Genomic DNA, 27,440 nt, shown 5'->3' on the forward strand with positions numbered 1-27,440 from the left:
TCTTCTTTTTTGGTATCTTTTTTTTCTCCAATCCTTTCATTACAGTGCAAATAATTTTAAGCTTCCTTCTAGATTTAATGTCATATCTGTACAAATAAAGCGTCATTCAACAAACAGGTAAGCCGCAATTAGAAATATTAGATTTTATTTGTATCTCACTTCATTTAAACAACCACAAACAAAACAAATACAAGGAACAATGGAAATAAAGTGCAAAATCCTCTGGCGTCAGAATAAAATGATTCAGCGTGTTGGATTGACACCCAGATGTCACACAAAATATCTCTGTGGTTTCTTCTTTATAAAAGGTAATAAAAAATACATTGACATTTTATACATGTATCTACCAACAACAAATCTGTTATCAGAAGACAAAGACAATTTAATGCAAGGTGAACCAGATTTAGTAAGGTATATTGTTGGTGAATCAAAAATAAATCTGCACATTTTGCTGAAACATACTAAACACTAAATTAGTTCCTTTCATACCCTCTTTGCCTTCTCAGAAGTTTACACTAATCCTACATTTACTGTTATGTGGTCCTCTTTAATACAGAACTGTACACACACTATGGACAAGCCATTACAGTCTTTACCTCACATTTTCTTCATGGTATATGTAGTAATCTGCAAAGAGTACAAACAGTGAGACACTTCTGGCATCTTTACTCTGAACACTGACTGTAGCCAAAAAGCAATTCTTCTCAAGAAAGCCTTTAATGCAAATCCTTCATGCAATCCGTTGTGTCTAATTATTGTACATTATGTGTATTTGAGCACACAAAAAAGATATCCTGTTATTGTAGTCACCGGCAGTGGCTCAGTTCGTGGAGATCGACAGTCACGACACTAACGTGACGGATCGAGTCTCCACAGGATTCAGTCAGCACACAGTATTTGGTCACGGATGAAGATGACACATCAGTCAGTACAATCGTGTTGCTATGTGTGTCCTATTGATGGAGTATCATGTATGGTGATCACAGTGGAGTCACTGATGGAGCTGGACTGCTCTATGTGGTTTCCCTCTTCGCTGTTCAACTCCGTTCTGGGCAGCTGTAAGTTGTTCTCTGAAGCCTGGTTTGAGTTAAGAATGCTCCCCGACACAGAGTTGACTCCCAGGGTGCTAAGCGGCATGCTGCTCTGAACGGTGGATTGTGACAACTTCGGTCGAGGTTTGTGGCCACCGTTGGCTCCCAGGACTCTGGATACATGTGTCCGCCTGGAAACAAATAGACATCGATGTTATTTCCCTCAAATACGAAGTGATCTTCAGTATTTCTATCTTCACAGAGGGCATTTAACCGTTATACACCGATATGGATATATATATTCCCGCTGGCCTTCTGATATAATTTTGCTAGTGGGCCAATTATTTTAATCAGTAGTCAATAATAAATGCCGAATAGAGGGGGGAAAGCGTGTTTTTTCCTCAAAACTGTATTAAACCCAACCTTTTTGGCTTGTTTACACCTAAAATGAATGTCTATATGTGAGCTCTCATCATTCCCTATTTCATATTAATTCATTGTAACATTTTTACTCCTCAGATTTATGCTATCACCCCTTGGGGTCCCAAAACGTACAATGTCAGAGACAGAAAGTTACAAAACTATCTTCACTTAAATAATTGTAATTAGCATTTCCGTATTTTTCGACTTTACACTTCTACTTTTGAAAGAAATATTGTAAATGGTGTAAAAACTGAACTGTTTTTACCCTCTGGCCTAAAAATAATTATTGTTTTTACTCGACTGATTTAAAGACCAGCAGCAGCAGGTTCACAGTTCTCCTTGAAGTTGATAAAAATAGAATGTTTTGTTTCACCTCTCATGACATTCACTATGCAGGAATTGTCCCATCAAACAGGAATGTAGCTCTACCTGTTGTATGTCTTCAGGATGATCAGAAGAATGGCGAGAATTATGACGATGCCGACAACGATGACAGCGATCATTGCTCCAGAACCTGAGAGACAGAGAATGAAAAATGACCATGTTGAGAGGTTGATTTGTCTTTTTAAAATGTGCATTTTACATTTGACACATTGCTCCATGCAACGTATTCTCCATAAGTAGTGTGTGAGGTAGCTTAGCTACAGCAGCCCTCACAAGGAAACAGATAATTGCAAACATTTTCTGTTAAATGTATAGGGGCCACTCCCATACAAACCCTTCAGATTAGACTGCATGACATAATCAGTTGTTATTTTTCGAGGCCTGTCTCATCAAACATTGTATTTGTTTGAACCTTTTAACTTTATCTTTAGGGGACATTAAAGATCTTATAGTTTCTAGACAAACATCTCTTTCACAAGAGTGTGTTTGATCGGTATCTAAGTTAAGAGGAAAGGACACAATGCAGGCATTTGCCCGCACGCATACAGTGGAGGAAATAAGTATTTGATCTCCCGCCAATTTAGTTTACCCACTTACAAAGAAATGAAAAGACTGTCATTTCTACGGGAGGTTTATTTTCACAGTAAGAGACAGAATATCAAAAACAATCCAGAAATGTACATAAAAAATATATAAATGAATATGCATTTAACTGGGGGAGACGCTGGGGATGGTGGTTGGCGGTGTTGTCTTCTATTCCAGCCTTGTGCAGGTCTACAATCTTGTCCCTGATGTCCTTAGACATTAGTTCCACCATGATCACAAGACTTGTCTCTGGTCTGGCCCTCGGTGGAGAGTTGTAATCTGATTTATTGACTGTGGACAGGTGTCTTATTCAGGTAACGAATTGACATCAGGAGTACTTTCTTAAAGCGAGAGGACTTATTTAACCGGTCCTTGGGAGCCAAAATTATTTTTGGTTGCAAGGGGATCAAATACTTATTTCCCATAATTAAATGCAAATCAATTTATATCTTTTTTTTAATGTACATTTTTTTGTTGTTGTTATTCTGTCTCTCACTGTTAAAATAAACCTACCATAAAAATACAGTCTGTTCATTTCTTTGTAAGTGCGTAAACTAACTAAATTGGCAGGGGATCAAACACTTATTCCCTCCACTGTACACACACACTCAGTTTTTGCACACAAACACAGAATGTTTATCCTTACTCTGGATGAGTATTTGTTCTTGGGTCTTTGTGACGTTTGAAGGGCCTGTAGTGTTGGTCACAGGTGAGACAGTTGAAGCTTGCATCTTCAGCAATAACCTGCACAGACAAACACACACACATAACCTTTAGGATACAGAATCCTTTCTGACCTTGACTGATAAGCACTACATGTGTGTAAGGGTAATATTGTTTAAGATGAAAACAGTATCTTTTCCAGTCATATTACAGATTAAGACAAGGAACCAAGAATAGAAAGAGGAGAGAATATGGATGAGATTTGAAGATACAAACATCTGTGATAAATGTATAACCAGTAGACAAGTGGCATAGCAGAGGGAGTGCACCAATAAAGGATTGTTTTATAAAAGACAGGAATGAGTATCCTCAACAGAACGATTTCACAAATTACTAATCAGTCATTAACACGTTTCTAACAGCCCATACAGCCCATTTCTCCGCCATGCAAACTTCTCTATTTTTAACTGACATGCAGCTGATAGATGTGATTGAACAACTTTGTGTTCAACTTTCTTTAGGATCATACCCTCAGTCCATACATCAATGGTTTTAGATGTATATCACACCAGAACTGACCAGGAAACAATGTTGTGACATGTAGGTTACAGTGTTACAGTTGTTGTTGTTGTAGAACATTTAGCATGGATTCATTGCATATTTTCCCTGTACTCCTACACATATATTATACACAATACATTCTTACGAAGGTTAAGGGAGTTAATTTCTGCATGGGCTGAAAAGTAGGTTTGGTAAAATGCAACTAAACTTTTCAAAAGCTTTTATGGAAACGTTAAGCAAATAATTCCCAGGGTTGGGAAAATATATTCCACATTGCTTAAAATATACATCACAAATATCCTGTAAAACATATAGTAACGTTAAAGTATGTTAACCTGAACAACTCCTTTGAGTATTTAAAAATGATTAAGGCACGAGGACTTTAGGTTAAAGAAATAGAACTAAAGATGTAACTATTTCCATGAAGTCAGGAGTTTGTCTTCATGTCAAGGATTGAGCTATGCGTGTGATGCTATGTTATTCTGTCACAAAGAGTGCACAGGTTTTAGATCCTTTTTGCTCAGAGACACTGACTTTAAGCGTATCATCTCCAAGTGAATGGGTCTGGTAAATATACTTGCCACTGTAGGGCTGCTTTAACTTACACTTTGTGAGTTTGTGTTTGTCATCATGGTAAAATGGGGTCCTGGAAACATGCCCAAATGCCCATTTCCACAGGGGATGACAGGCAACTGCTGCATCCGCAATGTTCAACTCCAAACATACAGCAGCATTTAGTGTGGCCATGAAATGCGTTTTACATTTCATTCTGGTTTTCCAGAGAGAGAACTTTGGCTAAAGTGCTGTGTGTAAAATTACATTTATTTTGAGTCAATCTCACATGCACCATCCTGCACCATCAATCCCATGGACTTAAAAATGATTGAGAGATTAATTGTTCATTTTTCCCGATTTATGGGTTTTGTGGAACATTTTCAAAAGACAAGCATTATTCTTTAAATATTTACCTTAATGATTCACATATTACCCTTTTCACTTCTTAAAAATGTATTACAGATCAAAATATATCCATAACTACTGTACTAATAATGTTCTCTCAATCATGACTCATACAACAACAACAAAGCATATTCTCAAGTGATCTGATTCAGACTCTCAGGTTAGCCTCATTATGTTTTTACTGATTTTATCACACTGTAATCCTGATCTAATCTGCTTTTATGCAATTGTTGTTTCACGCGGAGATCCTCTATTCTTTAGTTTAGGAGGTTCCCTGATACTGTTCAGGGAACAACCCACACACAGCTGTAGGTCAGGGCTGTCCCTGTATCTGACACTTCCCCCTGAGTCAGAATAACACGCCTTTGCATGCCCATAAATTAAAACTCATGCAAACTACAGATAAAATAATCCTGGCCCTGTGGTCATTTCCTGTTTCATATTCAACATTATGAAACGTGTAGGTTCATTAAAATTTCCACTGAGCCTTTTGTTTAAGAAATGTCACTCATACTTCAGTTTCCATATAGACAACTTAAATGAACAGGGAGTTTCTCATCCTCTGTTCACGCTGATGACGAAGACTCTGAGTCAGCAAAGTGTGACTCAGAGAATCATTAGATAAGTCACTTTTAATTTGTTGAAATTATTTGATAAATGTCAGGTTTCCAATCATTGTGAACATCTTTTTTGCAGGGCTATAAGAGATGGATAAACAGAGAGGCATTGTATTCAAACATTCTAACACCGTGGACATGAATTAAGTTGCATTGTGTGTGCTGGGAGTGAGGCAGAGTAACACAATCAGAGGTATTCAAGCTGAGCACATTTGCATTGGCTAAAAAAAGCTGGAAATCCTGACACAAGGAAGCGCAGAGACACACAGTACCCATCCCTCTGATCTTTATTAGATTGACAGCTCTAATGATTTATTCAAATTCACAAGAAAGTATGGAAAACTTCTGTGGCGTCGCTGTTTGAGAAGATACAGCTGAACACAAGGTTTATGAATCACTCGTTAACTTAACGAGGGGTTGTTAACAGATTGTAGACTTTCAAAACCACTAACTGATGACAAATATAACGCCAATATAGCTTCACTGTTACCTTTCAGGTGTGTATCTGCTGCAGTAACAAAGAGCCTGTTATTATGAATTATGAAAACGTGTGGGGGGGTGAGACACTTTGTAAGGAACACCTGGTTACTGAAAGACAAGCCGACCCACTTTCATTTCTCTCTTTATCACACACTTACAGTAGCCTAATTATTTTTGCCACAGAGTCTGCCACTGTTCAGGAAGAAGTAGGACATTTTGAAAAAGACCATTATTTGCCTTCTTGCAGCGGGAGGAGAAGGTTGATACCACTCTCACATCAATTAAGTAAACATTTTACTTATCATAAAGAGAGGAAGCAAGCTAGCCTGGCTATGTCTAAAATTGCCTACCAGCACATTAAAGTCTCGTTTGTTTAATCCAAACAAAAATCTAAGTATTCACAAACAATTCGCTGTATTGCTTGGCTGGGAGCAATCATTTCCTCTCTGTGTTTTTCCTAAAAACTGGTCCCACCAAATCGTTAGAGCCACACAACAAGGCAACATTTTATGAGTAAATAAGTGAGCATTACAAGATTCTGGTAGGCCGATCTTTTGATAGGCAAGCTAGATGTTTACCCCTTGCTGACTGTCTTTATGCTAAACTAATCCAAGCCTGCTACATACAGTATTTACAATTCAGTTTTAAGAACAGCATCAATCTTCTAAGTGAAAATTCCTTTTTTATATTTGTTTTTAACACATTTTTCACATTATCTGTACAACATTTACTTTACACTCTCAATGTACTTTGGTTCATACAGGTTATGAGATTACATGCTGGGCCCGCTTTTATGACATCTGGCTGCCGTGTTTCTGCATATATGGACACATACAGGCTTGTGTAAATAGCCTTAACCTTTAATGGAGCAGAAAAGTTTACATTACACTTCCAAGTATATCCTGCAGGCCTTATTAAAGGACCATTTACAACCCCATACATGTGACACTTAGAGACGAAAAGCACAGCATGCTCCTGTAACATGGTTAAAATGTGTAGACAATTTTCCAACCACATTTTTTTGGACTCTTTCTTATTGAGATTTGATGAAATAAATCAAAATCAAGAATTTTAAGGCTGACAACAGAGACTCCTCGGTACCTGCAAGTACGATACGTCTTATCCGGCTTCCTGCTCAAGAGCAAACATTACACAACCAACTCTCCCAGTGTTGACACACTATTAAGCCTAAAGATTAGTAATGACATATATCATGTTTGCTGTTTGCAGAGGTGACAGTTTCTGATAAGTGGCCAATCATATCATTATGTCATTATGTAGGTCTCCATTTAGGGTAAATGAATCAGCCTTTTTAATTGAATTCATACCCACAAACATAAATGTACTTCATAAAGGGTGCCACTTTAATTATGTACAGAGAAGAGGGACTTTGACCCATGTGTTGATACATTTACACACAATACATGTTCGCGCCCAGGAGGAGAGAGAAGTTGTTCCAACGAACCAATAGTGTGAAAATGTCCCATTAGGCCAAAAGCCCATCTGACAGCCCAAAAAAAAGAGCCTTCAGAACAATTGGTGTGACGAGGGTAGGGAGTCTGTGTTTGCATATGTGATTATTGGCGCTCAAAAGTTGACAGAAAATGTTTCCCTGGTGTGTAATTTTTGATAATAAGATGCCAGCAATAGCATCCACTCTTTTTGTTGCTGCTGTTTACATTCATCAATATACTGTCGGAATGCAATATTGTATTTGTTTTGATTTTTGTAGCATTAAGGGATTACAAAGGCATTTTAAATGGACTATTTGCTTAGATGATCGGCCATTTGCTTAGTACATCACATAGATATCTTAAACTCAAACTGTTAGTTTTTTTCATCCAGCACCACGTCTCATAAAGAGTGATGTGCAGTGTAATCAAAAGAAATGTATGATCACAAATTTTCCATATTACTACAAGAATGTAGAAAATGTTTCTTATTACTTCTGCTGAGCTTGCTTTGGTGCAGTTTTCCATAAAGCCAGCTAAATAAGCTATCGCATCAAGAAATCTAATCTTTAAAGTGTAGTCTCGTTTGGCTCAAGCACGATAATTTCACATTAAGTTTAAACTGATCATCTTGTTTGTTTTGTGCTGTGTTATAGCCCTGGTATTTGTGCTCCATCTGTATAAGGCATCACTGCTGATGTACAGTTTGTTCAGGTATTTATCAGCATAGCTATTTCATCATTAGTGGGTGGGTGTGTCAACTGCTGCATCATGGGGTGTGTCAAAAGGAGGTGGCAAACACCACATTAATTGATTTGGAACTCACATAGGGATCATGAGAGTCATCAGCTGAGGAAACACCTACAGCTAACAAGTCTCATACTCATATACATTACCCACAGTTCTGACTTGACGTGACTTTAGCCGGACCTGCTGGAATACAAACAACTTTTTTGTGGTGCTGCCTAACGAGCAAACACCATAATTGCCCTGAGGAGTGGACCCTGCCAAAAGTGTTACGCATGAACATCTAATTAATGCATGTTTAAAAGATGCCCATTTTAATTATGCAGTAAAAAGAGACTCGACTTACATCATTGGTTAAGTATATTTACCAGACACAAAATGTTTCCACTGCATTCAACTCCGACAAAGATTGTAATTGAGGAGGGACATCCATGTTGTTATATCTTAAGTACATGTATATCACAGAAAATGTTTACGATCAATTTAAAGATAAGTATGAGAAATATAATATAACGTTTTTGATTTGGCTCATAACATTCATCTAGAACTCAAATTCAGGAGAAATATGACCTGATAATCTGCTCTGACAAAGAAGACCCTGACCTCTGAGAAAATGCTTCCATTATTTCCATAAGTGACTGTACTGTCCTCCTGATGATGTTTCTAATCAAAAGTAGACAGCAACTCCCAAATAATCGACACGATAACACTGGTCGCCGTTTCTTTTTTTTTTGTACTGAGATAGTTGAGATCGGTTATAAACAGCTCATCTATCCCTCCACGATAAGGTTATAAAATGTGGAACTACTAAACAGCTACTAAATAGCTTGGGTGATAACCAAATAGCACAATCAACTGATAAATGTAGTTCTCCACACACTGGAAATGCCATAAACAATAAACTTTGTCACGATAACAGAAGGGAAATTCAAATGTGTGTGCTAGTAAAAGGACAATGGCAAGAAATAGGTCTAAATGTCAGAACAATATTAATAAAATCCACATAAACATTTCCCAGAACTCATCAGAGGATCTTCTTCCTGTGATGTATCAGTGTTGACTGAGCACTTGCCTGCTTCTGCTTACAATAAAATCCAAGATATCACCAATAACCTTTTATGTTTTTAGGCAAAGGAATTTGAATCATATCACTTTGACGTCAGTATCTACTCTTCTCTATGCTGAAATTATAGTTTGTTTGTTGTTCCACAAATTGCAGCTATTCACTCACATGGCAGATTCAATATCCTTTCTTCCACCCTCAGTAAACAAAACGTTTATTGCTTTTTTAGAGAGCGGTCTCTCAACGCAGAACAGGAACAATTTAGTTTCCTCTTTTTTTATACGAGGAAAAGCCAGACAAAGCCATTAACCAGCGCGACTCTTCCCTACTCTGCACATGTCCGTCCAAACATTGAGTTTAACGTAGGCTCCTGCACACACACGCTTGTAAACATGTTCAAAGTATGACCTTCATCAACTGACGGTGAGAGTAAATATTTGAGCTGTCAGAGCATTAATAAGACACAGGTGGAGCTATTAGTTCAACAAGAGGTCAGCAGAGAGGTCATCTGCGTCATGTCTGATGTCAATTTCACTTAGGATTTGTTTTTCCAGCCAGGGATTTGACTATGACTTTTTTCGACCTCAATGCATCACAAAGGGATTCGCTACAGCCCTGATGGGCCTCTGGCACAGTGCACAGTACGGTGGACTGTTATTGATAAAAACAAATTGATAAGACATTAGAGATTAAAAAACTAGCTAATAAAAAGATGTATTGAGTAATGAGGTAATATATCATGATTATGTGTCAGCTGATGATGTCAGTGTAAGTTGTGATAACAGTATTGTGATGTCATTATAAATCACGTGTAGTAAAGAAAGCACTGCAATATATCTACAAATCATGAGGGAAAAATTGAATAAGAATCATCTGTATACCAAACTAGGTTAGCAAAAGGATGATTGAAATAATTAAATATTATATTTATCATGTTGCCATTAAGGGTTAGGATAGAAAAAGAGAGTAATGTGTCATTGAGGGTACGGTGGGTTTGCAAAACTGCTTCTCCGCTTACAATGTATTGTATTGTATTTAATGTAAAATGATCTCACTATGTTTATATCGTGCAGTAATAGCCAAAAACAACTTTCTTGTATGTGCAGTGACTATAAACCAGAATCTGATTCTGAATGACATAGTTGTGTAGGTTTTTCGGTATGTAAAATTAAATGGTATGATCGCTGGGTTTATCAACTGTGGTCAGAAGTTAAAAGTCGGTCGAGTACAACCACTGACAACTAATTGTTATCATTGGGTCATGACAACTATCTCAACTGATGTGGGATTAAGGATTTTGAAGCTATACAATAATTGTATTGGCCTGATTCTCAAAATTAATATAGATATACCAAAAACTGAAACCTGCTAAAATGTTGGGTTTTGATTTCCAGGATATTCTGATTTCCTATGACTATTTTAAAAGGACAACACATTACTCAATACTATGCCATACTAAGATTATATTAGTCAGAATGAAGTCATGTAGTAGAGCTGGATTTCTGAGCCCTTCTCTTTGTATTATGTCTAGTAATCCAACACACTTCGGTTTGCAACATAAACACTGATACAAAACTATAAGACTAGCATTTCACAATAATAATGCCTGCTGCTAACATGAACACGTTTTATTGAGAGTTGTTTTTTTTGGATTGAGGTGCAGATCAAGACTCTTTCACACACTCCTTTGGTGTGTCCACACTGCTTTTTAAGGCAGGACAATAAAGCTTATTTTCAAAGAATGCTTATCGGAGTTAAAAAAGGATAACAAAAGAAAGTTCAAACAAAAGCGCTGTGCTTATCATCTGCAGAGCAAGACACAAGTACTTCTATTTCTCATGTGAAAATAAGGTACATTTGACTTTTAAGTTGAGTAGTGGTGGTCTAATTACAGCGTCAGTATAATTGCATTAATTTATTCATAATTCCATAAATAAAATAAGTGGACATCATATTGTAGGATAGACTGCTTGTTGTTTTTTTGCCTTTGGATTAGAATGTTCTTACTGACTCTATGTTGTTAAACAGAAACACTCTACTGTAACCCAAAGAAAAAATGCTAAAATGTTTACATGCTGTTAAGACTGGCCACCATCCCAGTGACAATTCAAAACGATCCAAACTCTAATTTTAATCTTAAACAGGTAGGGTGCAGCTGCAATCCTAGTCATTAACCTTTACTGAATGATAGTTAACTCATTTAATGAGCAAAGAGTAAAACACAGTATAGGACAACTCCACAGGTCAAATAACAAAAAATCAAAGTTTATACGAATGTTAACTATATCATCATCTGGGAAAACACTGGGGAATTCTGAATTGGTGCTTTGTAAACAGCAGTCATATGTTTCTATTACCTAGGGTTAACTGATTAGATGTAGAGCTGTTCCATCATACACATACTTAACAATAAAGACATACACAGGCTGATAGTGCTAGGAACTGATATTAATTACTCCTTACTCGGCCATAAATCTGAATTGTTTATCAGGTTCAACCGTAAAAGTTGATTTCTGAATCGGACAGCTCTCTGGAATGTGAGCTATTCCCTTTCACCTGAGACTCACCTGCTGTCTCGCCATATTGTCTGGGAGAACCACTCACACAGATAATGTACACACACTCTGGCACTCTCAGTTTGCACTCCCACACACAGAAAACACTGACAGAAGTTTCTCTCAACCACAAGAGACAAAGTTTAGGCTAAAACTCCAAAAGGAGTCAAAGGCTGAGACTTACCTTACCGTGTCCTCTTTGATTTCAGCTCAAGCCTTCTCCAGATGGGAGCCTGAGCAGCGCAGAGCCCCCTCCCTCAGCTCACGGATGGGGGCATAGTCCACCGGTGGAGGGCTAGACAGTCACAGCAAGTCCGGAGCAGGAGGCACGAGGGTTAAGAAGAGTGTGTGAGCTACTCCAAGAGAGTAAATAAGTCCCAGGTTCTGCTAGAGTGACAGTCTGACAGGCACGAACAGACAAGATAGACACAAACAAAGGAGAAGATAGTTCAAAAAGAAGCAGAGATGCCTCTGTGTGTGCTGTTTCTGTGCGAATCAGAGTGTTTATGTGAAGAGTAGGAGGAGAGTCAAGAGGAGGAGGAGGCTCCACGCTGGCTCACTTGTTGCTCCTCGTTCAGAGTAATAATCTCAGGCAGCTGGTTTTTCAGGTCCATCCGCCTGGCCCTTAGGCGTGCCGCGGTCACTGATCAAAAAGCAAGGCTCCTCTTCAAAATTGTCTGCTGTGCTCGGCTCTCTCACCATCACTGCTTCTTCTCAAAATCAGACTGGCTGTATCTCACAGGAACTGCAGAGGGTGGGGCTCAGATGAAAACCTGACTCAAATTAATATCTCATATATTCAAAAGAGAGTAACAATAAAGAAAAACTGTATCTTTTTATATTTGTGTGCATACTGAAACATGCCTGCATACTGTATGCGAGTGTGTCTTTCTCTTCAATCAAATCATTATCCCTTAATTGGGTAATAAGACATCTGTGTGCAAGTTTGTGTGAGTGTGTGGACAACATACAGTATGTGCCTATACTATAATTTATTACAAATCTATTCGTCCTTGCATGAACATGTTTCATGTATCTAGTTGAAAATGAACTGAATTACACTACTTGTCCAAAGGGTAATGGGTGTGTTTATGCAGAAGAAAAGATACTGTATGCAACAGTATTTCCTTTTCTTGTTTTTACTCTAGGACAATGAACTCCATTGAAGCACTTGGCAACAATTGTTAGAAAGTTTCTCACTGAACAGGAAATATGTTTTTATGGCAATAATCTTCCTGACTGTCCTAATGTCTGTCTCCTTCTCAATGTAGCACACAAGCCACTGTAACACATCCGTCGTCGTCGTCCTCTTTCCCCAAACAGTGCCAAAAAGTCATTAGGATCTTGCCTCATGTTGCCTCCAGGGGCTAGGTGGTGCCTCTCCATAAAGCAAGTCAGTGTTGGGCCTTTGTGAGGAAGTGTAACGAAACTTAATTTGGAAGACACTATTGTTCTGCGTCACCTGATGGCCTGAATACGTGCAAACAACGTGTCCCTGTATCCCTGTGTTGAGATGCTGTGGTGGAGGGACATTACATAAATATGAAAGCTCCAGTTTCACAAAGAGGAGTACATCTTTAAAAATAACATCCCCCTGCATTGTCTTGGTTTCAGTCAAAAGTGTAGACACCATGTGTGCAAAATGTGTTTGAAAATACAATATGGGGTATGAAGTTTGTATCTGAGTTACTATCAAATGCTCAATTATTTTGAATAGCTTATGAACTGATGAATAAAATGTTACTTATTACCCTTTCAGTCTTTGACCTACAAGACGATTGTTATCAAAGCCCATATGCTAAAGTTAATATGCTAACCACTCCATGCTGCTAGCATGTTTGTGCTAAGCAGGTTTAGCCTAGCATGTTAGCATGCTAACATCTGCCAGTCATTTATCCTCGTATTGGACAAATGTAAATTGACCAGAACAAACTTAAGGGTTGATTTAAGTTGTTAGAATTCATTGTCTTTTGACGGCAGATATTTATAACTTACCAAATGTTATTATTGACGATGCATTTGGTCCTTGAAGGTCATTCGTCTGGACCAAAGTTGAAGAGTGACCAGCATCCCGCCATTGATATCCTTGAGCTAAGAATATGTTTTCTTACAACCACAACCATTAAATTGCCATTGTAATCCTTTGATGAGTTCTTTCAAATAAACTGAAGTTATTTTTCTGTATTTTTCCTTACAATTTTAAGGCAGCAGTTTAACAGGGAAGGCAATCTCTTCCTGAGGGAGATTAAAGTGTTGACACTAACTGTACTTATCAATTTCATTGCATAAGGGGACTTTGATTTAAAAGCTGAAGTAAATGTTTAAATTCAGAAAGGATAAACCCATTACACGAAACATGTTTACTCCACTATGTGTGATTAAGGAGCCATTTTACTAAAAACTCATGTGCCTAACATAGGTGTCAACTTATGATGACTAATGCCTCACTTAAGATTCCTGAATTGAGCAACTGAAACATTCACGATGAGTAATCAGGGAAGGTACCTTAAAAGGAAACTGGATGCACTGGTCCCGTTAATACCCACCGGGGCCACCTGATCCGTTCCTCTTAGGTGCACATGCATCTTCACATTCAACAGTAAGGGTCATTGTGAAGAAAAGTTTCCCACCCCCAGCATCATGAAGAGAGGGCTTTTTGAGCTGTGAAAGGGAGCGTAGAGGGCAGCAGAGATATCCCTTATCCCCCAGCTGTTGATCAGTTCTTTCTAGAATACAGACATCCTGCTCAATTTGACCTTTAGACTGTATGTCGGCAGTAACACAGGTATAATATGACTTTGGATACTCTACATGCTTTTTTTGTTAGATATGTAGTGGTTTGACATTTCAGGAAACATATTAAAACTGGGTCTATAACAAAAGATGTAGAGACTATTGTTCAACCTGTTTTTGCAAAACATGCTTCGGCTGAGCCTATACCATTGTGTTGCTTTTTTCCCCTTCACGTAATAATGAAGTGTAGTTTGTCAGGGAGAAATGGATGAGAGAAATCTATTGTCATGAGCAGCCAGTCATCTGTCTTCATGGCTGACACGGGGAAACTGCAGCTGTGAATTTCAATAGGTTGTTGAACTTTAGGTCATGGCTGTATTGCCATACCTCACCTTTCATTTAATACATTTCTTATCCAGTATTGCTCACTGGAAGAATCATTAACTCAACCTTGCCGTCGATGTCTTTACCATTGAAACAAGGCCCTGACCACACAATATTAAGTGTTGTAATGTCCTTGGGGAAATATGAAGTGCAAAGTGCAAGTGACTGGACCCCTGTTGTACCATTATAGCATAAAGTAGGATTTAAATACATGTCACAGCTATAATGAAGTGTAGTTTATTTCATAGCCTTGTGTTGAAGTCAAGCCAATACCATTGGGACTCAGATCGTTTGATACAGGAATTGCGTAATCTCTTCAATAGAAAAGCAAAACAATTGAGGATAAACAAGCAATGAGTGGATGATAAAGAAAGAACAACACTGAATGTGCCTGAGCGATGATAGATGGGTATAAGGTAATTATACAAGTTGATATTTGCATGATTTTGCGGATGCTTTTGAGTCACAGAGCCAAGCATGTTTTTCTGCAAATATTTTAACAATACAAAGACTCTCCAGCTATTACAATGATATTTCCAACTCTTAACGCTAATTTGTTTATTTAGATAAATATTGTTAAATAAAACAATGTCACTTGCAAGAAAATATTTGCTATTTGAATCTTCTTTCCAAGTTGCGATATCGTTTTATAGGTCAAATGATTTGATGGAAGGTAGTGAGATTTTTTTGCTTTTTTTTAATAGAAAACAGGACATATAAAAGCATTGTTTTGTAAGAAAATATTTAATACTGGAAAATAACATTCAGTAACATAAATTAAATGATTTCCCTCTCAGAAAAAAGGATGCTTAGCTTTGTAATTTGAATGTAATGACAATTTGAAATGTACAAACAAGCAATAGTGCTATAGTGTGTTATCATCAGATGAATAAATCTTATGCAGTGTGAAGATGATGTGTATGAATTCTGTGCTGTTTTATAGCCTACTTTGAACATTTTGTTTGCAATTCTGTGTGGCCCTTTAAGTTAAAACAAAACCTAAAATGAACAACACTAAACATGGCTTTTAAGAATAAGTCTTTATGTATTTCTCTATTTGAAACAAATGGCTATTATACTACACAAATAGAAGCGGATACTGAGATACAGAGACAGAGACCATCTCTGAGAAATAAGTACAGAACATGAAAATACACATACCGGTATTATAGAACTGTAAATTATTGCTTGTTTTGCTACTTTGTTTTCTGGATTCCTACAATACGAGACACAATATTCATATTTCAACAGAAACAGCACAACAGTGACAAACGGTATTATTGACCTTTTTAGTAGACGTTCCCCAGAAATTAAAGAAACATTCAAACAGAGTCCATGTTGAACACAACACAATGACAGTTGGTTTTTGATCGCGCATCTTCAGGACTTATTACACATTTTTGTATATTTTTTTAAATTACAACATTGCCAAGAGAAGCCGTAACAAACTGCACACTGGGACTGGCCTCAGCAACGAAAAACACTTGGCATATTTACATTAATATACACTTTCATTTCAACTGTGACCAAAATGCACCCAGTTTTAAACACCATGACCACGAGTAAAAAAATCTTCATGAGTGTCTTCCTCTTGCTCCGCTGCATCCTCTTTACCATAATGCACCTCAGTAGTTCCACCTCTCTTCTGTCTGCTTACATAACTGTGACAGCTTTACTGTAGTGCCTTTAAAACTGCACTTTTCAAACAACTGTTTAACTTTCTCAGCAGATAAAATGAACATTTCTTGCAGACAAACACCAAAAACAAAGACATTGATTTTGCTCTGCAGTGTCATCCCGTCTCATTTAAAGCCTTTAACTGTCCTGCATGTCTACAACTTTTCAGTGGTTCACTTCCAAAGATCCAAAAGAAGGCTTGAAATTCTCCAAGGTTCACACTAGCAAAAGGAAGTGGAGTGTTTCTCTCACTGCAATATGCTGGTGAAAAGGCTAACCAGGTGTTCAGCTTGAGATAAAAAAAAACAAATAAAGAAACAGAGAACAAATGCAATGTGCTTTCTACTTCACCTAGAGAAGGACTACTTTATGCGAAGGAAACAAACAAGACAGTGACAATAAAGTGCTCACATGCAGATGGGTTTTTCTTTTGCTTACTGCTATTGTTACATAGCAAAAAAGTATTTTTAGATTTCATGCTGCCAAATGACAAAGAAGGTTTAGACTCACCGCAGACACTCAAAAGCCCTGTCGGGAACATTTGTTCATGCTGTTTCATAAGCACTGCAATATTTTATTCTATAAGAGGTCGAAACACTAAAATGATACGGGATTCGGGGGAGAATAATTTAAAAAAGGGTTTATGAGTTTTAGTGGAGACTGTCCACTGAACTTTGAAAAAGTATACATGCTTTTATAAAATAAAAATGATGGATAAAAAGGGTATATGAAATATGATTCCTTTCTACTGACTTGAACAAAAACCATGAGTGTAAGAAATGTCTGATTGTTGTCAGGACATTATGGGTGAGTGAATGCTTTGGTTAATATTTCATGAGGCTACCTAATTTTCCCTTTTTTATTCAGTAAAATGCTTTTAAACTCAAAAATCTAAAAGGAATATCACACAGACCTACTGCTCAGCTGTTTACAGCGAGAAACAGCGCAGTATTCTGGTGCGCAGCAAGAGACGGTCGACAGCCTCTCAACTGCTTGGAGATGTCTAGAGATACTCAGTGCAAAACAAGCAGTCGTAGGTTTCAGAAGAACACATAGAAAGTGGGTTTGATCAAACAGCATGACATCAAAGATGTGAATTATAACAAACAATCAGAAAAAAAAAAAACCCACATCCCAAACCTCTTGAAGAAAAATGAGGAGGATGAACTGTCTCTGATCCATCAAATCCCAACAAAAGCAACAAATGCACATTTACCAAAAGTGTCAATCATCATTCAGCTTTTTTTCCCCCTAAGACGTCACTTTTAACTCTGCGCGGGGATATGCACTTGCCTCAAAAGCGTCACACTGTTTTCCTGTCATCACAAACAACAATTAAAAAACACCTCAGCTTCTCATCTACGGAATTAACTAAGCATGCAAAAAGTGTTGGGGTATCAAATACATAGTAAGAATACACATCTAGTAGTTCAGCAAAAAACAACACCTCTACAAATAAAAAAGACAATAAGCAAAAACGAGCAAAAAAAGAAAGAAAGTCAAACAGCCACCACAACTTTGTTAGTCACATATGTCGCTTCGTGCTGTGTGTGATGTTAAATAGGTTCCTTTTTCTTGATATATCTCGTTAGTATTTGTGTTTCTGTACGTATCTTTTGTAATACAGTATATACATGCAGACAAGAGCGGGAACATCACACACTCAATCTTGATGCAAGTTGAAGCGACAAACCAGCAGATATGAAAATGAAAAAGAAGAACAAAAAAAGTAGTATATTTGTTAATCCAAAACACAATTTATTGTAAAAAAGAAAGAAGAAAATATCTTTGTTTAGCCAAAGACTATTGTACACACGACTGTGAGACGAAGGGAAAAGCTAACAAGCTAACTAACTAGCAGGCTACCGAGCAGGACTAGCAATGAGAGCTGAGTGTGTGTGATAAGTGACAGGTGCCTGCGTTGGGACAGGTATGCCCACCCCTCTTGCTGAAAACAAGGGTGGTTTGTGGGGTGGAGGCAAAAGTGCCCGCCGCTCCCCACGCTGTCCGCAGAATGTGATGAGTGTGTGTGTGATTCTCATCCATCCCCTTCAAGCCGCCTCATTCCATCGCCACGCTCCCCACAAACACCGTATTCGAGCAATGTTTGTTGGTTTGTTTTTACTTGAAGTTGAACTGAAATGAGGGGCATCGACGCTCTCTGTGAGTGCAGAGACGAGAGAGAGAGGGCAGGTGTGTTGCGGGTTTAAAGGGCGGTCGGGGGGCCGCGCCCGGTGTCAGGGGGAGGCCTCTAGTTGAAGACTTTGGGGGGTTCATCTGGACGTCTGGTCTGGACAATCTGCTGCTTTGGCCGCGCCGCCTCGTCCTCCTCCGTCTCGCTCTCGCACACGTGGACGACCACGCTGGGAGTGGACTCTGTGCCGGCGTGGAGCTCGTACTTTTCACCTTGAAGAGATGGACAGTAGAAGAAAGGGTTAAAATAAAATGATTAATAATTAAATTCTCTTTAAGTCGGTACATTGATACAATTACTGTACTTATCCCAAAATGTCATGATTTATTTTTGCTTTTATTTATTTTCTGGTACGAGTAAGTCATTCACTCTTTCTTTTCTTTCTTCTGTCTGGCAGGTTTAGGGTTTGTGTTGTTGTGTCATTTGATTTGGAGTTCAACAAACTAAATGTCTTAAAAAAAACAACATTGCTGGCCCTACACTGGGGCCGAATAGACGGATCTATGAATTGAGCAGTCACAGACCAAGGACAGAGAATTTAAAAGGTTGATCATGGACAGAGAAGCCCCAAATGCTCTGAACAACACATCATAATGTCAACGAAGCCAAATAAAAAAACAATAAGTAAGCGGACCTCTCACTTTCAAAATGTCGACAGTTTCTCATTAAATAATATGATAATAATATAATATGATGTATCATCCAACACTACTGTGATAATACCATGGCACTTTTACTTGTAGGCCTAAATGAGTATTTATTGTTATATCTATAATTATTTCATTCATCATTATTGATCAACGATCAACGCTTAAGCAGCTCTGTTTGAAATACCATGCTAATGAATTTTATAATGTATTTATTGATACTATTAATTACACATTGAGGGTATTTCTACAGCAAAAAATGATCTACAGTTTGTCTTTCCATTGCATCGAAGCATTGAGGATCAGGTCGGCACATGGTTTCAAAGCCATTCGCTAGATTGTATCACAGTTGCCATGGAGATGAGATCAGACAGCTGGCAGACAGGAGGAAATTGGTCTAGTGGCGTTTTCAATGTGGTGCCAAACAGAAGGACGGAGCGTGAATAGAGTCCTGCTGTTACCGCGGGGAGTTGACAGAGGGAGTCAGCGCGCTGTGCTGCTGCCCGCCGCTAATCTGATTTCAGATGCCAGGATGTGAGGCGTGGAACAAAGCCATTTCCTGATTCCTCATGTTGCTATGGTAACAGCAGAAATTGTCCAAAGTGATCCTCTGAGCTGGACTTTGTGTGTGTGTTTGTGTGTGGGGAAGTTCAATCATGCTTTTGTTGATGTTAAAAAAAGATAATAGGGTTCAAATAAATACTGATTAGAAGTGATGTTTCCCAGCTCGATGTTCAGTTATGCTGAGATGGAAGGAAGCTTCCCCACCCACACTCTCCATGATTCGAGGAAATAATGTCGAGCCTGAATAAAAAAATAAACATGTTGCTATGCTGCGGTGGATTTGGTGAAAAAATGTCAAGATATTTGGAGGCCCTCTAAGACATATCTTCAGGGCTCACAAGGGGTATGAGTATGTTGTGTTTGTAACTGACCTCTTATAACCTCTTTTAACCCTAGTATAAATTAATAAATGATCTGTTTGCATAGTTTTGATAGGGCAATGTGTAAAGCGTCTTTGAGTACCGTAAAAAGCGCTATATAAATGTGATTTATTGATTTACTATTATACATAACCCCAATACTGCAAAAACAATAGATTCAGCTGATATTGTTGCTATCATTATTATCGTTAAGGTTAGTTTATTGTCTCCCCTGGGATAAAACTGTCCATGAGAAACGGAAATTGCTGCTTCAAAGCCAGCCATAACAATAAAACACATTAAATAAAAACAGATGTTCAAACATCGGCCTGAAAGAAAAACCACCAGCAAATAAATCACACTCACTCTGTTAAGAGCAAGAGAAATTCAAGGGATATATAGTCAAACATACACACTTTCGTACCAAGACTACACCCAAATTAAATTTCTAAGCTGCCTATTGAAAAGGTTATTGATGTTATTTGTTTGAACCTGCATTTTTAATTCATTTTCTTCTCTTCCTCATAGCATATTTGTTGTCATACTCACTGTAACCACCATCTTTCCTTATTTTTATCAGTGTGTTTACAAGTTATTGATTTGTTTAATTAACAGTAAGGTTATTTGGGAGTGGAGGTTAGTCTCTTCCTGATATATGCCGAAACATATACATTATATTATATATTTTTTGGAAAAGAATATAAAAGAAAAAAGCAATGTTTTCCACTTCACCAGCATGATCATACCCACACACACAAACACGGAGACATTGTGGATGTGACACACATGTCCCTGTGTGTTAGGTGACATTTTAGAAAGGTTGCTGCAATCTAGAATCTAGTCCACGAGGCAGACAGAGGACTTATTATTTCTGAGCGTAGAAGCTGATTAAGGAGCGCGGCTGCTAGGAGAGCAAACGTTACTGTGCTGAGCTATACTGGCTAAAATTGTACGTACGGGAACTGCAAATCCTCTATTAGTGGTGAAGTGAAACTGAGTTACATTAATTACATCTCATTGGTTTGCTGTGAAGTGTTTGTCTGAATTTTAAGGTTATATAATTGATCATTTTCAAGGGAATTGACATTCAGAGTAATAACTATTGCAGATTTATCACATAGAACTCTTGAAACCTGATAGTGTCTAGGTTAAGGAACACCCAGTTCCTTAACCTAGACACTATCAGGTCATCTATTAGTTACTCTACATTAAGTAACTTATGTTGGTTTCTTTTACAAACTAGTTTTTAAATATGGCTAAAACCTATGTATAACAACATTTGCAAGTTAGAGGTAATACAATTAATGATAAGGGTACATGTAGGATTACAATTCAGTTTGGAAGATTATTTGACTCCACATAATTGTGTTTTAAAACTGCGCCTTCAATCTTGACAGTACCAAAGACAATTTTCAGAAGAAGGCTTACCCAATGTCCGCAAATTAAGTTAAGAGCCAGACAGAGTTTCCAATCTTACCCTCTGACAGCGTGCAGGCCATGACACTGATGTTTGGCTGAAATACTGAGCTACTTAAATAGACATCATAACAATTGAAGCTCATGTTTGTGCGGATTTACACTGTTGGCTTTGGAAAGCGTAGAAATTAGAGACCATGTAAATCCACAACCAAACACACAAAGACACACACCGATATAAGGACTGATGCATATTTCCTTAGAGATATCAGAATGCAGCAAGGGAAGGTTAAGCACCCTTGACTTTGACAGATGGTGGCCAGCCCTGTGGATTTCATTTATGGGCTTTAGTTTTGCTGCCTGACCAAAACCACGTGCACAGTAACACCGGAGAAACTCTATGTTGACAACATTTTCACATCGATTTTAAAAGGTCACTCTCAACTCATAATGACATTATCTGAAACGTAATGGCAGTCTTACGTATAAATTCATCTGTGATCAGGTAAATTATACTTAACCGTCTGAAAGGGAAGTCAAGAATGAAACAGTGATGATTCAACAATGTCCGACACAAGCCCTTTGTCAAATTGCTTCCTAGACTAATAACCTTTCTTTAACACCCTGCTGAGGAGCGTGAAATGATTTCCTGTTTGTATCTGGGTGACTCAAAAATACGAATTATACCTTCATTAAACACAATTTCCTCCGCGTGTTTATGTGCATGTCGGTGAGTTTCATTTAGTCTGAGTGTGAGCACGACGCATACAGATTTACTGACCAGGTCCTAGCTTGGCGACTGCACACAGCAGGTCGTAGTTGATGACGGGCGTAGCGTCCTCGCTCTGGCTCCAGCCCACAGGTGGCGAGGCAGGCGGCGAGATCAGAAACTGTTTGGTGGGCTGGGGAGGGGCCAGGTACGACTTGTCGATGTCCTCATCCCCATTTTGGACCTATGGGAGAGAGGAGGAACGTTGTTTAAGTAGTGTTGTTATGGTGCTCTGATGAGGAGACCAGGGGGATAAAAAGTGGGTGAAGCAGTTACATTTCTTTCCTTTAATGTGTACATCGGTCTCATTGTTTTAACACACTGGATCTCTGTGCCTTCACAACTCCATACCAGTCCTCTGTTTGCACCTCACATATGTATCTATTATTAAAATAAGCAGTATTTTATTTCACTGTAGGCCTACAGCAATTCATTTCACATCCTATGTTTAGCCCATCTTAATATATTTTATTTGTATATATTGACCTACTCCTGTATTATCTGCAACATTCCCTTGCCCTATTTTTATTTCTTTATTTGTGTTATTGTTTTATGTGTTATATATATAGTTATGTTACATTGTTGGTGGAGCCTGGGACTCCACTAACTAGACTCCACTAACTAGATTTCCATTGTATAATTCAGGGGTGTCCACATACATACACAAAAATATACGAAGAGCTGGGCCACTTATAGAGGTGAATATTGCCTCATAAGTTAAGTTATAAGATCAAAATCAATCAAATGTAGGTGAATAATGCGCAACACTTGAAAACGCTTTTTTTTTAAACAGCCTACATCCCATCTCTCTTTAGGGTTTCATTTATTTTGTTGGCAGCTCATTCCTTAAAACAGAAGCCTCAGATTGCTGATAATAAGAGTAAATATGAAGGTTAAATTTCAAGCTTGTTATAGAAATAAGTTACTGGGCTTTTTTTTTTTATCAACTAAGATAAGTTAAAAAATGTTTTACATTTTAAAATCTGAATTTATTTGAAAATTGGGCTCATTAATATATTTTAACATACATATTTGAGAAGTACAATATAAGACAAGCAAAAGTTTAATTTGTGGGCCATATTGCATATTGCATTATACTTTTAGAATTTGTTGAGGGCAGATTCAAAATGGCCTGCGGGCTGCATTTGTCCCCCGGGCCATAGTTTGGACACCCCTACTATAACTACTTCTGTGCATATGACAGAAAAGACTTTGAATTTTGAACTTTGGATAGTTGACACAGCGGAAACCTAAATGTATGTCATACTGCCTGAGGCAACACAAGACAAATATATAAATATATTGCAAATATTCATGATATAGTATATACAGTATAGCATATAGTTGTCAAAAAAATGGTATTTTTCCTCACAAGTAATCCTGAAACTCATGAGCATAAAAAGCACATTAGTTTGCAGTCACAGCTCCAGTCTGTTAGTCTCAATTTGCAGGATCCTTCCCATGAGAGGGGATTTGGCGTTTTGATAGCACCCAATTGCCATAATTACGATACCAACATGTGGCAACTTTGGGGTAAAACCCTTAATCCTCTTACATCAAAGTACTTAGAGGTGCAGCGGGGGTCATGACTGGTGATTTACCATGTAAAATGGGCATCAGTTGGACCATGGTAACCCAGAATGTGATTATTTAAGGCCAAATAACATCTATGCATGTAGGCTTAATGATGTGTTAAAATGAGATGTATTAACAATTGTTTTAACATAGCCTTGGTGTCTCACATTGATTCCTCTATATATTATACACTGTATGCCATGTCCAATCTTAATTCTTGTAGCCATGAGATTATATAAAACTATTTCATCGCAGAACAGAATATATATATGCTCTTCTAATTATGCATTTGCACTAGAAACACACTTCACTTTATCTCTCCTCCCTAGAGGCACAGACACAGAGCCATGTCGAATGAAAAATCAAGGATTTATGTCTTTATGTGTTCAGTCATGTGACTGATGAGGTTTGACAGGGGCTTGGTAGGTTGACGAAGCATTCAATTGTGGTTCAGAGAAGAAAATAAAAAAGAGAGTAAGTGAACTGACTTGAGTGCAGAGCGAGAGTCACCCTCCCTTTCTGAGTTCTTTGTCCTTGTTGTGTGTTTGTGTGTGTATGTGTTGCAGTGAATGATGCACTACAGCATAACTTCCCATATAAACGAGCAGTGCTTATCCTAAGATGGTCCGTGTCCCAGGCCCCCTTCCTGCCCTTTCCCAGACCAATTAACTGGCACTCACTTGGGCAAAGTAGAGTTTGAGCTTCTGGCCGTTGAACTCGGACTCGTGCAGCTCGATGCGAGCGCGGGCAGCGGCCTCTGGGGTACTGAAGTTAATCCGCACTCTTCGAAAGCTTTTAAACATCTGGAAAGTCGTCTGTTCATCGTAGATCCTAAACAACGCCTCGAACCTCTCCTGCAAAAGACATAAACAGAAAAAATGTCAATGAAATGTATCTAAATATATTTAATGATAGAGCAGGTTAAATAATAAATAATTAGTTCATTTTCTGAATTTGTATTTTTTTTTGTGTGTATTCAATGAACTGCCTTCTTCAGCTCTAGCGTCACAAATGACTGTTGTTGAGTATATTGAGGATTTTTGGTAATATCTATCACAAATGATGTTACTATTTCAATTTTTTTGGTTAAAGGATGAGTCAAATTAAATATAAGAGTGAGCTAAAAGGGTTTTAATGTTTAAGTTATTCACTGACACCTCTGTTTGAGCATCAGGCGTGACTAACTGCTCTGTACCCATTTCATTTGCTATCGAGTTAATGGGAAAATTATTTCTAAATTCCCCCTTATTGTCCTTCAATCTTCTCGGATACTGTGTGTCTCTCAGTCCTCTAACCTCTCCCGCCCTGTCTTTTTATCTAATCCTCACCTTTCTCGGATCACTCCCCCCTTTTAGCCCTTTGTACCACACTTGTTCTTTAACTACACCCATATGATATATTCCCACATCTCCCATGTTTTATTACTCCTCTCCATGGGCACCATTGGCTTCCTCAGCTGTGAACTCAATCAAGCCGCTCAGTAGGAGGGCGAAAGGAAAATGAGAAAAGGCCGCCGGGAGAGTTTGTTTTGGAGTAATAAGAAGCGTTGTTCGCTGTCTCCTAGCCGACCGTCTCCCAGCACAACAGAAACATGACTATGAAAACAAGTCTTTCCGAAAAAGTCAAGACGGACACACATCACTTTGCACTAACTTTTTGCAAAGACACACTTAGACACACCAATCAAAGGGCCATATTGTTGCCATTTCTTTTCTCCTTTAATGTCCCGAGAGCCTAATGTGTGCAGTCAGTGGAATCAACATCAATCTGCCCCTATCAAATCAGGACATGATTGTGAGCCAATGCTTGTCTCAATATATTTTCAGTGAGAAACACCAGATTGAAATACTCCCACAACACTCCTCTTGTTGGGCTGACACAGCAGCTCTCCCCATGATGGAGTGTGGGTGTGTTTGGTGTGTTAGGTGTGTGTGTGTGTGTGTGTGTGTGTGTGTGTGTGTGTGTGTGTGTGTGTGTGTGTGTGTGTGTGTGTGTGTGTGTGTGTGAGTGTGTCAGCTGCAGGAACACAGGCAGCATGTCAACTGTGAGATATGCCTCTGTGCATTACTGACAGCTTAGTGATGGCAGGTACCTGTAAACTCAGCACACTCAAATGAGTTCTAGTGTCCTTTGGATGAATCCATAAAAAACTCTTGCCCAGATACATCTGCTCTTATCTTGTTTGACATTATGTGATTCCAAAGAAATCATATTCTATTTCATAACGTTAACAATTGTTAAGATTTAATGAATCATGAAGGTAAGATATGAGCCTATCTGAAAGGCATGATGTCATCTAATTTCCATAAATGGTGGAGCGAAGCTGTGCACGACTACAGGGCTCAACCTAACAATGATTATTTTCGTGATGAAGTAATCCAACACATACTCCTGTTTAATCAACTTATTGTTTGGTATATAAAACCTCCCCATAACAGTAAATAATGCCCATAAAAATCCATTCAAGTCACCTTTCAAATAAAAATATCATCAGTTTTACTATAATGTGAAACAAGAACTTTTATTTGAGAAGCCGTAAGTATTTGCTACTGTAAATGTAACTTGAGGGCTGGAAAGTTAAATAAAGTAAGAAAATCATTTGAAGTATGCACTATAGAGCTGTAAATTATAGTATTATGCATCACCTGAGGACATACATTACATTAGAAATAGATTTGTTTTACTTACGCAAATCAAATCAAATCCCAAAAGATGTAACATTAGTCCTTCTTTCACAGGATATTATTAAATATATTTTCAAAGCTTATAGCATTATTTCTAAAACATTATACACTTACTATTTGAGCTACTGCCATTTAGCTTTCCCTAATAAATGTATTTTTCCTAACAGCCAAGTCGTTTAAGTGAGCGTTATCATAAGAATACGCTCTTAAATACAGGGTGTCTTCTGCTTCTCTGCAGATGAACAAGTCATCGCCCTGTCTGACACACGCGGAGTTGATGATGACAGTGCAAGCTGTGAAACACAGTTGGTGCAGTGTGATGTACACTGTGGTAAACCAATTTGCATTTCAAGAAATAAGAAGATTTACACTACTTCTAATAATCCTCGCTCCTTTCGTTCCTGTTTTATTTCCAGTTCTTCTCTCCATGTAAGTGCATCTGGTCTATTCTTGTTAAGTGCCTCGGGGCGGTGGGCTAAACTTTAGAGCTGACCTCATGTCCCGGCACCGTGATACCATTTTTAGTCTGATTTCCACTTAACCGTACAGGGTGCATTCCAATTAAGCACAGAAGAGAGGTCTAGTCAGGAATGTGTGGATTTCTTGACTCCTTTTATGCATTTTGAAGAGGATTCCAAACTACCTTAGCACGCTACAATCCAAAAAAAGCCAGAGGAGAGGGAAGAGTTTGACTCACTACGATACAGGGACAGCCAAGTGTTAAGTGTGCTCATTCAAAATTCATTCTCTCACCCCCACAGTCAAAAGAGCGGTTAACCAAATAACTTTAATTGTGTATATCCATTAAATTGTGTTATATATATATATATATATGTGTCAGATATGTTGCATTGGGTAGTAGGGTCACTCTGCAAACTGTATTTCTGTTGTAATCCCTCTCTTGAGAGCCCCCCCTTT

General features: G+C 38.2%; 2 protein-coding genes across 4 annotated transcripts in view; both read right to left on the reverse strand.

Annotated features, from left to right (window-relative positions):
- Positions 1-128: 128 nt before the first annotated feature.
- Positions 129-12,037, reverse strand: ncmap (non-compact myelin associated protein). 2 transcript variants are annotated; one of them, XM_063908049.1, is made up of 4 exons: positions 11,710-12,037; positions 3,070-3,167; positions 1,884-1,968; positions 129-1,222 (listed from the first exon to the last, which is right to left on the reverse strand). In XM_063908049.1, exons 2-4 carry the CDS (start codon positions 3,152-3,154, stop codon positions 943-945), a joined length of 450 nt encoding a protein of 149 aa, XP_063764119.1. In that variant the 5' UTR covers positions 3,155-3,167; positions 11,710-12,037; the 3' UTR covers positions 129-942. The 2 variants fall into 2 exon arrangements, with proteins under 2 accessions (XP_063764119.1, XP_063764118.1); XM_063908048.1 differs by having other exon boundaries at positions 11,705-12,036.
- Positions 12,038-15,314: 3,277 nt separating this feature from the next.
- Positions 15,315-27,440, reverse strand: part of rcan3 (regulator of calcineurin 3) — a 40,009-nt gene continuing 27,883 nt past the window's right edge. For both annotated transcript variants that reach the window (XM_063909152.1, XM_063909153.1), the window contains 3 exons: positions 24,519-24,692; positions 22,276-22,447; positions 15,315-18,720 (listed from right to left, as the gene is read on the reverse strand). In XM_063909152.1, coding sequence (XP_063765222.1) covers positions 18,566-18,720; positions 22,276-22,447; positions 24,519-24,692 — 501 coding nt within the window. In that variant the 3' untranslated portion in view covers positions 15,315-18,565. The remainder of the gene's footprint in view (positions 18,721-22,275; positions 22,448-24,518; positions 24,693-27,440) is intronic.

This window comes from Eleginops maclovinus, chromosome 19, assembly GCF_036324505.1.
Source record: "Eleginops maclovinus isolate JMC-PN-2008 ecotype Puerto Natales chromosome 19, JC_Emac_rtc_rv5, whole genome shotgun sequence".
Classification (NCBI taxonomy): Eukaryota; Metazoa; Chordata; class Actinopteri; order Perciformes; family Eleginopidae; genus Eleginops; species Eleginops maclovinus.